This window comes from Echeneis naucrates, chromosome 7 (assembly GCF_900963305.1).
Source record: "Echeneis naucrates chromosome 7, fEcheNa1.1, whole genome shotgun sequence".
Lineage (NCBI taxonomy): Eukaryota > Metazoa > Chordata > Actinopteri > Carangiformes > Echeneidae > Echeneis > Echeneis naucrates.
The window spans coordinates 6,702,724-6,715,385 of NC_042517.1; the positions used below are offsets into that span (position 1 = coordinate 6,702,724).

The 12,662-nt window shown below is 39.8% G+C and overlaps 1 protein-coding gene across 1 annotated transcript; it reads left to right on the top strand.

Annotated features, from left to right (window-relative positions):
• Positions 1-6,315: 6,315 nt before the first annotated feature.
• Positions 6,316-11,637, top strand: LOC115046236 (succinate dehydrogenase [ubiquinone] iron-sulfur subunit, mitochondrial-like). The gene is made up of 8 exons (XM_029506481.1): positions 6,316-6,470; positions 7,386-7,519; positions 7,626-7,711; positions 7,830-7,966; positions 8,091-8,207; positions 8,424-8,525; positions 11,319-11,441; positions 11,534-11,637. The coding sequence occupies exons 1-8, from the start codon at positions 6,405-6,407 to the stop codon at positions 11,612-11,614; spliced, it is 846 nt and encodes a 281-aa protein (XP_029362341.1). The 5' UTR covers positions 6,316-6,404; the 3' UTR covers positions 11,615-11,637.
• The last annotated feature ends 1,025 nt before the right edge of the window (positions 11,638-12,662 follow it).

A 12,662-nucleotide genomic window follows, 5' to 3' on the forward strand; every position in this document is an offset into this window, starting at 1 on the left:
CGTGGGGGTGGGGGGGGGATTTTTGTGTGAGTCGGCTGTCAATAGAAAACCCAATGATGGACAGTGTGGTGGAGAAGATTATAGGAATGAAACAGAAAGATGAGTCTGTTTGAAACTGGATGTGAAACCATGTGATTTCTGCTAAAAACAGATTAATTAGCTTTGTTACTTAGTGAATTAACTGAATGTATTAATTTTTTCTGTAAATATGTGAGGGGGAGGGGAGTGTGTACAGTTGTGGTCAGGGTTCTCTTCGCTATATTATCATTCTTTAAAAGACAAGAGAGGAGAAATAAATGCCAGCCAAGATGAGTCAGTTCGATACACACACATGCACTCCATCTTCCTCACAATGTGCTCAATAGCACGGTTCAATTTTCTTTATCCAATTCCCTCTCACTTATCAGGAGCAACCAGCCTATCAGCAGAGGGAACCCTCACCCAGCCCCCCCCCTCGCCCTCTCTGTCCAGACATTGCTGTTGTGAGGATGAAATGTCTGTTTTATTAAAAGTGCCATTGAAGCACAACAGTGACCTCTGATGTTTGATTGTGTCATTCCAATTGCACGAGCAAAGACGAGACCGCATTCTCATAGTGAGGTTGTTCTAGAGCATCGACAACAAGCCGAGTGGAGAGGTCCTGCTGACAACTTCAGTTCTGTCTATTATCAATTTAAATGGAGCTTTCATAAGCACTGACTAACAACACTTCTGATATGAGTAACAATGCCAATGACACCCTGAAGCCCGCCACTGTTATCCAGCAGTACATTTTGACACGCTCCAGAGGCAGTGAGGGCATTTTGAAGAACATTTTAATCGGATATGCAAACCTCTCCAGTCAGCATGGACTATCATATATATGCTTGATATTCGCAGTCTCAATATTTCTTTGAATGTATAAAGTACAAGTGAAACTGGTGGTCCGAATTACTGATTAATCACTCAGTTCAAAAGACATAAGTTAGGAAAATGTTTAGTTGATGAAAAAAAGTACACGTCAGCTTCTTAGAGTCAAATCTCTTGTTTCTTTCCAACCGTCCACCCACCAGGCTAAAAGCCAAACATGGTAAAATCAAATCAATATAAAACTAAAACAGGCCAAAAATTTTGGAATCTGAGAAATGTTTGGACATTTTTTCTTGAAACAACGAATTATTTCCAAAATTTCAAAGGAACGTTTTTGCACTTAGAAGTTATAAGTAAATTCTACAAGGGCGATCATCAAGTACGCTTTACTTGCGGATGTACGTTTCTTTTATTAGCAAACCTCAGGTAATCTACTGATGATTATTAATATGGTCACTGAATTTTAAGTTTTTCTGACTGGATCAAACTGAAAAATCTTAGCTGAAACCAATGGCTTTTCAAGGCCATTTGTAAATACTTTTCTATTCATTACATTTTATGCAGTGCAACACCTAAGATTACAATTTAAAACATATTCTTTTTCATTTTAAATTGGAATAGTATGTATGTTATTTGACGAATACCTGAATACCTGAATAGCCAGAAGGCTTTGCTTGTGACACAGCTTGCTGTAGTTGCTGCTTGAGAGGGCACTCTGGGCTTAAGGACAACAGCACAAAGACAAAATAATACATTAAAACTACAGAATTGTGTAACCAAAATAAACTGCACCACAGTCAAACCCATGTATTTTCAATACAAAATTCATACTGAATTGGAACAGCTGGGAGTTCAGGAGGCAGCTGACATCTTGGCTGACTCTGAAGTTCCTCGGTAGTTTCTGACAAACATACTGCATCAACCCTGGTTACTGGGAAAAGCTCATGAGTCCTACTCCTCACAGCTCTCTTTATCTTCCGTCGCCAGCATCAGCTTCCCTCATTAGCTGGACTTGCATTATTAGCAGCAATCTGTGAAAGAGGGCAACCCCTGTAGTCTCTGTGGCTGTTGCAGCCTCTTTTCACACCTTTCTATGCTATTTTTGCTGCAAGTACTTTTCACTTGTATGATGTTTACTTCCTTGGAAACATCTTTCTCTTTTGGAATGACTTCAGCTTCCCTGGCAGCAGTCTCAGTCACCTTTCCATACTCTATTACTCTGCCTATGTTCTTACCACTTCAACCTATTTAGTAACCATTGATGTTTAAGACACAGGTTTCACTCCAATCTCATTGGTCACCGTCCTTTTCTATTACTTCTTTTAAAAATGTTGTAATAATAGCAAAATAGCTGCTACTGGATAATATGTTACTTGAACAGCATAAATTGCTTTTTCTCCGGGCTCTTTTAAAATTTTTGCTGAGGACTTAAGCCATATTGTTTGCTTTTTCTTCAACCTCTTCGAGATCAGATGCTATTTCTGCAGCAATCTGAGTGGTTGCAAGTGACTAATTTTCCCAGACGACAGGTTCCGCTGCGAGTTCTGATACTGTAAGCTCTGGCCCAGTCAGTCAGGTTCTTAATGGCCTCAACCTCCTGTGCTAAAGGTTTTCTCTGGGCTTCTGCCTTATTCACTGTTGCAGCTAACCCTAATCCTACAGCTGTTACAAGAACAACTTAACCATAGTGGCAGTGTTTTTGAAAATATTTGCTTGCACCTCAAAAGGGTGGAGCAACTGCATGTGAATAGATACAGAATGGACAGAAGTCTTCCAGGAAAGCACATTCTACTAAAACCTCTCAAATCATAAATTTGTGATTTGAGAGGTTTGACAACCAGACATTCCCTTGGTTTTCTTTGCAGTCTCTGAACACTTCTGTCCATAGCTGAACCAAGCCAACTTTAATATCCTACTTAAAGCACAAGAGGTGTGTAAAGTAAATGAGCTTATTTGTTTCCTGTAATTGATCATCTGTAACTGGTATCAACTGACTAATTCACTTTATTAGGCCTTCAAGGCCGTTTCATGAAAGCAAGGAGTTCACAGAGACAGACGCCACTTTGGTTTCAGGGCTAAAACATGATACACACCACTTTGCAACTTGAGCTAGAAAGGCAACCTCTTGGGACAAATGCTTTCCTTTGCATTAGTAAATTCAGCTACAGAGCAGATACAGGACAGATTTTCTAGAAGTGATATTATTGTGTTCTTTTAGTAGCAAGAACTAGCACAACTTTTTCAAAAATCAAACTTCCATCTCCTCCAGACCTGTAGATTTTTTTGTAGATCAACTGCTTAGTGACTGGTTATTACCCAGCACCAGCATGAACTCAAAAAGAAAAAAAAAAATTAGACCACTAAGACCCAGAAAGTGACCTTTTCAGTCATGGCAATAACCTTTTCGTGCCCAGCGGTACACTGTGAATAATGCACAACTGCGATACTGGAATACTTTGATGATAGCTCTGAGCTCCTCACTGATTTTCTCCTGTACTGCAAAAATTATGAGTCATGCATATGTGATTAAACACAGTGCATCATCACCATACATATGGCACTTTACTCAGAGAGGTCTCTTTGGCAGGAATAGATCAGCTTTATCTTCAGAGAATCAAAGAACATCAAAGAGAATGACAACTCATAACTCCTGGTCTTCAGGTCTTTCGTTCATTATTCACGTGGTTACAGCAGTAACATGACAGTGATGTCATGGTCTGTGGAGGGATCCAGTCTCTGGGGGGGCGCTGGTGTAGTCTCTAGTCTCTGGAAAGGTCTGGTTTTTGTGGGGGGGTCTGGTCTGTGGAAGGGTATGGTCTAGTCTCTGGACTCTGAGGGGGTCCAGTTGAAGGGTCTAGTCTGGTCCGGTCTCTGTTGGGGGGTTCGGTCTGTTGAAGGGTCTGGTCTCCGGGGGAGGGGTCCCATCTAGTCATTATTCTCCATTCAGGTAGAATTGATGTACTTATTGGGTCTCTACTCATAAGGTTTGCCTGTTGCATAAACTGATCATTGTACCTCTGTTTGTCTTGATGGCTTCTAGATGTCAGAAAATATTCCCTATTTACATGGTTTCCTCCTTACAATTGAGATTTGTCTCAAAGGTTTCCCATCTCCCCTTCCCCTGCAGTTACATCTACTCTCCCTTCATCTCATCCCAAAGCAGCTGTTAGTGTTATGTTTATTGACATTACCATTTAGCTGTTACTTCTTTTGAACACATTAACAGATGATCACAGAATCACTTCAGAGGCATAGCCCCTCGCTCCAACCCTCTCTTCAAAACCGACTTTCACTTTACTCTGATGCTCTAGTTATACAGTCTGCTCCTGCATATATATGAGCCAGCTCCAGCACTTCTTTGGGATGGCCACCTAAAATAAAAAAGAGCAGAGCTTTACGCTGTTTTATTCATTCAACTCAGTTTTGACCGTGTGAGCAACTGCATTCTTTCAACAGTCACCATTGGATGATGCAGTGTTGAGGTAAATACGATGGATAAAAAAGCCCTAACGCAACAAACACCAAGAAACTGTGTTTTTTAAATACTGATATCAAAGTCATGACATATGTGATGAATGAGAAGCAGCTCACATGGATTTTTGTCTAGTGTCCTTGAATATTTTAAATCTTTACATCTGGCCTATTGAATTATGCTACAAGGTCCACATAGGTCTTGAAAGCTAAGTGCACAGGGGCCGGATTTTCCCGTACTTTCCTGTTTTCCTGCCACTCTTATTTCCGGCATTATTCTTTGTTTTTTATCTGTGCTATACCTCATTGATGGAAATGTAAAACATAGCAATACATAGTGATTTATTACACACCTAGTGGGAGTATTTTTACTGTGCAGTAGTTTACCAAACCTCACATCACTCTGACTGCATTTGGGTTGAATGACCTGAGGTAGTGCTCCCTTTTGCATTGGGAGGTGTGGCAGTCTGCTGCTGAAAGAGCTGCTAAGGGCTCCCACTGAGTCCTGTAGTAGGTGTCCAGGATAGCTGTCAGTTTGGCCACCACTCGTCTTTCCCAGTCCAGGACTGAGGTCGCCCTCCTGACCAGTTTATCCAGTCTTTTCCTGCCCTTCTCCGTGCCACCACTCTCCTAGCAGACCATAGCATGGAAAAGAGCAGATGGCATCACAGTGTCCTGCACGCACCAAAGGACGTCTGTCTCCTTAGCAATGAGGACAACTTTAGCTCTTTGAGTACAGGATGTCCAAGCTGAGAGACCAGTCCAATTTGCTGAGGAGAATACCCAGGTATTTGTATGACTCCAGTGTGGATGTTCCCTGGCTCTGTCTGAGGGGCTCTCCTCCACAAATCACTCACCATCTTCTTGGTCTTCCTGGTGTTAACCTGAAGGTGGCTACGCTCACACCAGTCCCCAAAGTCGGCGATGACTTTCCTGTGTGCTTGCTTGTCCCCCTCTGACACACACCCCATAATAGCCGTGCTGCCAGAGCACTTCTGACCTGATCGGACTTCTGCTCCGTGGGGTTATAGCTGAAGTCTGATGTGTATATGGTGAAAACCAAGGGAGAGAGCACCTGTGCAGCCCACCATTCTGTCAGACATACAGCCCTGAAGCCTCACCAATGTGGTCTGTTGGTGTGGTGGTACAGTGTCCCCACAGCCATGTGGGGGTTCACACCCACTCGCTACAACCTTTCCCTGAGTAGTAGTCGTAAAACTAACTTAACATTGCAGAAATATGTCTTATTTCTAAACTGAGTATTCAGTAATGCTCAGGTTTATTGATAATGTGGACAAAGAACATTGAACCACTCCAAGTCTACGATTCCAGAAGATTAATATACGTCCACCTTATAGTTATTATTCATTAATAATTACTATCAATTTTATTATTATCATTCAAATTATTATTCAATTTTTATTTAGTCTCATAATTCATTTTCAATTCCTTATCAATTCATGCTTTTAACATTCCCTAATATATATATATTTTTTTGCAGTATGAGGTGCTTAGAGGACACACAATAGGCCTATAAGATAAATAAAACAGGATGGGTCACATACATATTGTATAACAATGTATACTAAGAACAATAAGCAAGCCTTCTTAATGAGATGGCCTAACTTTTTTTTCTCTTTTTATATACATAACCGACCCTCGTTTCCAGCAATGAGAGTTGCGAAAGAGGCACCTCCTTATGCTGCATTCAAGTACTTTCGGGTATATATAAATATATATATCATGTACGGATGGGACGTACATTTTTTACCAACTATTTTTTACCTCTATTTTTTTTTTGTGTTTTTCTTTCTTCTGTCTTTTTCTTTTGCGGAAATTTCCCATTGTGCTTCGGCACGCTGCTGATTACTCACTGTAGCCGCTGCAGATGCATCTATTTGTGCGTCAGTCTGAGTCGTGACAGCGGCGGACGGAGCTCGGTGGGTGTGCCATGAAGGCAACACCCATGACGTCACAGGAGGAGGGGCCTCTCTTTAGCATCCAGGGAAGTTTAGCCGCCGGTGAGCAGCTCTGTCTGATCCGAGGTGAAGTTTCTGACACATAAACACAAACAGACAGAAAACATGTCAGCAGTCTGTGTCGCCCTGAGCCGGAATGTGTTGGCCATCAGAAATCCCGGTACCATGGTGGTGAGTACAAAATAATGTTTAGTATTGGGTGTGGGATGTTAGCTTTGCCCTTTAAGGGAGCTGTAATAACACATGCTGCTCGGGGAACAGGTTATGTGTGTAGATAAAAGAAACAATCAGAAAAGAAACTTATTGCAGTTTTACCTGCTTCTGTTCGATTGATCCAGTATACATCTGTAATATCATTATCTGTAATACACGACGAGCAATGTCAAGACAAACTATGCATTGTGTTGCGCAACTCCTCTCTCCATTGAAAGCAGACATATGCAAAAATTTATGTATGTATTAATTTATTATTTTATCATTTACTGTACACGAAATACGTATTTTATTAATTTAACTATCCTGGAATATTGAGGTTAATGTACTGAAGCCCATGATTCATTGTCCTTAATGAGTCAGTTAGGTAATCCAAGACTTGAAGTGATGTAACACACTGATGACAGTTCATCCAAACTACCACCAGGAGGAGACCTCACATTACTGACCAAAATACAAGTATGAGTAGTATATAACTATAGTAACTCATATATAACAATATTGCATCAAAAGAGATGTCTTAATTTCCAGTATAATGTTTCTTAATATGCGGGATGCATTTTTAAAGGAGTTTAAATCAATGGCATTAAATTTTAATTTCATTTTGAATTGTAGAGTTGTATGAAATAAGTGTCTTAGTATTTATGCATATTATAAGTAAATTGGTGTAGTAGTACAAACAGTATGCTTTTGCTTAGCATTACTCAACATAACCAGCAGCCAGGTCATTCTGTCCTGTGTTCCTTTTTACATTATTCTTTACCGTTGTCCTAGCAGGAAGGTCATGCTGTTTTTTGTAAAAGCAATAAAAGGGGAATCAATCAAGCCCACTAGCATCTCAATCTGATACTCTGTTTATTATTTTTGATGCAGATGGTACGGTATGCTCAGACTGCAGCTGCTCCAGCTCCTGAACCCAGAATCAAGAAGTTCCAGATTTATCGCTGGGACCCCGATACCGCTGGAGACAAACCACGAATGCAGACATATGATATTGATTTAAACATGTAAGTCATGAGCAGGTCCATTGTTAGCACATTGCCAAGCTGTATTTTAGTTTTTATATTGATGTATGATTTGTCACAATGTACTGTCATCTTCTTAATATTATAGATGTGGCCCAATGGTTTTGGATGCACTCATTAAGATCAAGAATGAGATTGACCCCACACTCACCTTTAGACGCTCGTGTCGTGAAGGTAAGAAATAATTAAAATTGGGTCAAGTTTTACATAGTAATATCAAATTTCATTCAGATTAGTAAATGAATTATGTCATCTTTTTGTAGCAGTTTTCAGTGACTTGCTCTTTCTCCAGGTATCTGTGGCTCATGTGCCATGAACATTAATGGCGGAAACACACTGGCGTGCCTCAACAAAATTGACTCAAATACAAGCAAGCCAACAAAAATCTATCCACTCCCACATATGTATGTCGTCAAAGATCTGGTGCCTGTAAGTACTGCAAGGAGAGGGAAATACACAATTCTCAAAAGCATTCATTTTTGCAGGAAATATACTATATGCAATACTGGTTTTACTGTATGTCATAGAATCTCTTTTATATAATTTCAAACAGGATATGAGCAATTTCTATGCACAGTATAAATCCATTGAGCCCTACCTAAAAAAGAAGGATGAAACTCAAGAAGGGAAGGATCAGTATTTCCAGTCAGTGGAGGACCGGCAAAAACTGGTAATTAAGTCAACTTCTTTCCATCACATATACACATTTACACAAATAAAATAACACATCCCCTGTCTGTTATTTGCAGGTTTTCATATTTTGGCACTAGCAGTTGATAGATACATGCTTGGTAAATTATACTTGATGATAGTAATCTACTCTGCCAATGGGGTCTGGAAATACCACAATGACTGTCAGAATAAGCTGGTGTCTTTAACCCAACAGGACGGCCTGTATGAGTGCATCCTCTGTGCTTGCTGCAGCACCAGCTGCCCCAGCTACTGGTGGAATGGTGACAAATATCTGGGACCTGCTGTCCTCATGCAGGTTGGTAAACAAAATTCAAAAACATGTATCACTTTTGCTTTGTTTGTTGCTGACCTTATAGTTACTCATTTAAATGCACATTAACATCCGACTGTAGTTGGGTGTTCAAAATATTCTGCATATATTTGAAGTGCATATTGCAGATAAATGTTTTTAGATGTATATATAATATTGTCTAAAAAATACGCTTTGAAAGGTTAATAGAGGTTTGAAAAAATTATTATTATTATTATGTACTTTATTATACTAGTTCATACATGGAAAATATGCATAACATGTATGTAATAAAGAGAGTAAAATAACTAAATAGAATAATTATTTCTGCCCTAAACATAACACAGGGTTTAGAGTGAGTAAAAATCCTGAGCTTTATTTTTTTTCCGGGGGCGTGCAATAGTAAACTATTTAATCCTATTTAATCCTTATTCTAAATACAAAATAGGAAATAAATAGTCAAAAGGCTTGCCCCTCTCTTCTATCGACGCCCAGCGCCACCTATTTTAAGTCCTTTGTCTGTTAGGACCTCTTCCCCTGGCTTCATAAACTAATAAACTTCATTCAGCCTCCATCACCTCCAACAGTGACATGAAAAAAACGCTGGCTTGAATGCTGCGTTCAAGAAAACTCGGAAATGAGAATTCTATATGACAACTTTCCGACTTCCGATATCATAGCATTCACGCAACTGGTCAACTTGGAGGAGAAAAAATAAGTTTGGCGTATTGCCATCACTTGGTGGGTCTTAACCACGTTCTCACAGACCACCCCACCCTACTTCTGACTGGCAGAGGTCAGCAGAGTACACAACTTCACTACTTGAGTTTAAGTATGTCAAATATGACACCAATACAAGTAAAAGTAGCTTTGTCAAAATATTATTTAAGTAAAAGTACAAAAGTATTTGCTTAAAAAATTACATATGTAAAAGTATTTTTAAAAAATACCTCAGGAAATACATGAAAGTAGCGTTATTGTCATTATACAATACACTGATGCGATTCTGCTACAGCTAAGTCTCGTCTCACCTTAGCTTGGCTCGTTGACGCTGGTAACCATGGTAACTAGCAGTCCGGGCTAAGAGGAGAGTCGGAGTAGTTGAACACATGGGCCGGCTTTATTCAGCTATTTTCTTCCTTCAAACATCACAACACAAGACTTTTAGGAGTTTCATGACACTGACTATAAAGCTTACAGCGGCTACAGCTGGCGTTACTTCTCACACCATTCACCGGTGTGAGGGACAAACAACACAACATGGCTACCTGCTGACTACGTCACACATTACCCAGAAGGCCACCTGCTTAAAGGGGAATGCTCAGAAGTGTGCGTGTTACCAAAAACAAAAACAAAACAAACAAACAAACAAACAAAAAGTAAAAGTAAAAGTAAAAGTATCCCCCGAAAATAATACTACAGTAAAGTACAGATACTTAAAAACTGCACTTAAGTACAGTAATTAAGAAAATTTACTTCGTTACTGTCCACCCCTGCTAATTGGCTAGTGATGCTAGTTTGTTGAGAAGGAAAGCTGCGTTACACTCAATAGGTGAACTCAATCGACTGCTGGAACCTGACAATATCCCGCATCAACAGGTTTGTTTTTTAAATCACAATCCAACGACACTTGCCAGAATCTGGCACAGTGCCGGAGTACTTTAAACCCTGGATAACACATTTGTGTCTGCTGGCCTGGAGAGGTTCATGCTCCTGCCTGCAGTGCATCTAGGCTGTCTGAAGCACGGAGGGATTCAGGCAGCAAGCATGAAATCCCGGGTGCTGTGTGAAGCACTGCACTTGTAGCCTGGGGCTGACATCCTCCACTAAGGCCCAGCAGGCCTCTACCTCCCTGCAGCACATGCTCTCCTTGGCTGTGGTCATGGCCTCGCATTTTCCACACAAACACCTGTCAAACAAAACATGGATCACCAAAGTGTTTCTCTCCCGCGGCAGTAGTACAGCGTAGTGTATCGTAAGTATCAGAATCCCTGCCTGTAATAGATTGTAAAAGATTACATAAACTAACACCACCTGCCCTGCCCTCCACTGACAGCTCTATCTCTCCCCCTGCTCTGTGGGGCACACAACAGGCTCGTAATTATCGGACTGTGGTCCGTAAGGTGTGTAATTGTTCACATTAAACGTTTCTTCTGTGTCAAAACTGAGATTGGGATCGATTGTTTTCCTATTGCCCATGTTCACGGCGTGTCCTCTGCTTACGTCACTTCTGCTTTAGCTTTTCGAATGTGGAAGTAAAATTTTCTCATGAAAAGGACTCTAGAAGCCCAATAAATGTATCGACTAATATATTTTGAAGGAAAAACAGTTCTCATGTTATTTTTTTAAACATTGATTCAAAGTGGTCTTTAACCTGCAATATGCCCTTTAAGCATGTTTTTGTTTTGAACTCCCAACTCCAGCCAAGGCAAACACAAGTTCATTTAGTTAAAGGTATTATTAAAATGGAAATAAGTGACCTTCATCAGAAGTTAAGTGAATATCTTACCAAATTTATGCCCTGCAATCCATCCTTGGCACTGTCGACAAGCGCTTGCTCTTGGAGGGATATGTCGGGTCTCTAACAACTCTATTTTCAAAAGTGTCCAAATTTAACTTTGTTATGATTTGGCACTATATAAATAAATTTGATTTGATTTGAACTCAGATATCCAAAATTTTTCTTTTTTGTATCAGTTAACTAACATTTGTGTCCCTACAACCAGTGAGCATAAAATGCGTACAAAAACATATTCCAGGTGGAGCAAATGACCCACGACCACTGTTACTGTTCCACAGGCATATCGGTGGATGATTGACTCCCGTGATGAGTTCACTGAGGAACGTCTGTCTAAACTTCAGGATCCCTTCTCGCTCTATCGCTGCCACACAATTATGAACTGCACCAAGACTTGTCCCAAGGTACTTAATGTGCACACACACACACGCGCACACACTCAAAGGCAGTGAAAGGTTCGTTTCTCTGACTTTTTGTCTTACACACTGCTTCACAGGGACTCAACCCAGGAAAGGCAATCGCAGAGATCAAGAAAATGATGGCAACTTACAAAGAGAAGAAAGCTGCAGCTTCATGAAGATATGAAAGTTCAAGCTACTTAAAAATATATCCAACTACATTAAGAGGAGGAGAAGAGCAAACCAGGAACTATAGCCTGAGTCAGCAGATTTTAAATGTCTCATGAGTGTGAAGTTGGGGGTGTGTGACTATGTAAGGGAACAAAATACAGGAAATTGTAAGAGGAAGGTGAAACAAAAAAGAATAATAATTAAGCAAATTATTTCTGCTATTAATGCACGCAGTCAAAAGCAAAAAGAGGTATGTGCTGTAATACTCACAAACTTTGTATTGTGATTGTAAATATTTAAGTAACTGTTTAATTTAAGATGTCATGTGCTCCTGATTTATATCAACCATATATATTTGGATGAGATAAGATCACAGTACTGTTTTTCTTGACTTCCATACATGACTTTCTTTGCAATAAACAGTCCTGCAGGATCAACATGATCTAATGTACATACTTGCCAGAAAGGTTTTAATGAGATACCAAACTGTCTAATGAGATCATAATGAGAGAACTAAAGAAGATGAAGTGTTTGCACTATTTTTATTGAACACATCTTAAGTTGTCAAACTGTAGAAATAAATGGGTATCTTAAAAATGTGAGCAACTCAATAGTTTATTATTTGTATTCTCTTGGTACAACAGAACTGTGTATTAATTAATTAATTGTGTATTTATTATTACCAATCTTAACTGTGCCTCCCAAGAAAGCGGAGCAGGTTCGCTCACTGACATGTCCTCCAAGCACACTTAATAGACTGAAGTTGTCTTCATAGTCCAGCATTTCAGCTGTTACAGAAATGAACACAACACTGAATAATTCGTTTAACCTTAGTGTATGACATGCCTATCATGATGGATGCCTAAGTGGCCCTTCCCATCTTGCTACAGAATCATCTTCAACAACTGCAAACACAAATGTGGCTTGCTCTGACTGAATTTATTATTATGTACTGAAACTAGAAAGCAACTAGGAAACATTACTTCTTGGCCATTAATGTGTATCGCTAAAATAAAAACACGTACAGTTAATGTGAATAATTTCGCTCTTTGAAAG

What these genes read in the sequence shown, in the direction of transcription:
- LOC115046236 (XM_029506481.1), top strand. Translation starts at nt 6,405, where the DNA reads ATGTCAGCAGTCTGTGTCGCCCTGAGCCGGAATGTGTTGGCCATCAGA. An exon ending in TCGTCAAAGATCTGGTGCCT is followed by an intron (nt 7,967 to 8,090) that starts GTAAGTACTGCA and finishes AATTTCAAACAG; the next exon opens with GATATGAGCAATTTCTATGC. An exon ending in GCACCAAGACTTGTCCCAAG is followed by an intron (nt 11,442 to 11,533) that starts GTACTTAATGTG and finishes ACTGCTTCACAG; the next exon opens with GGACTCAACCCAGGAAAGGC.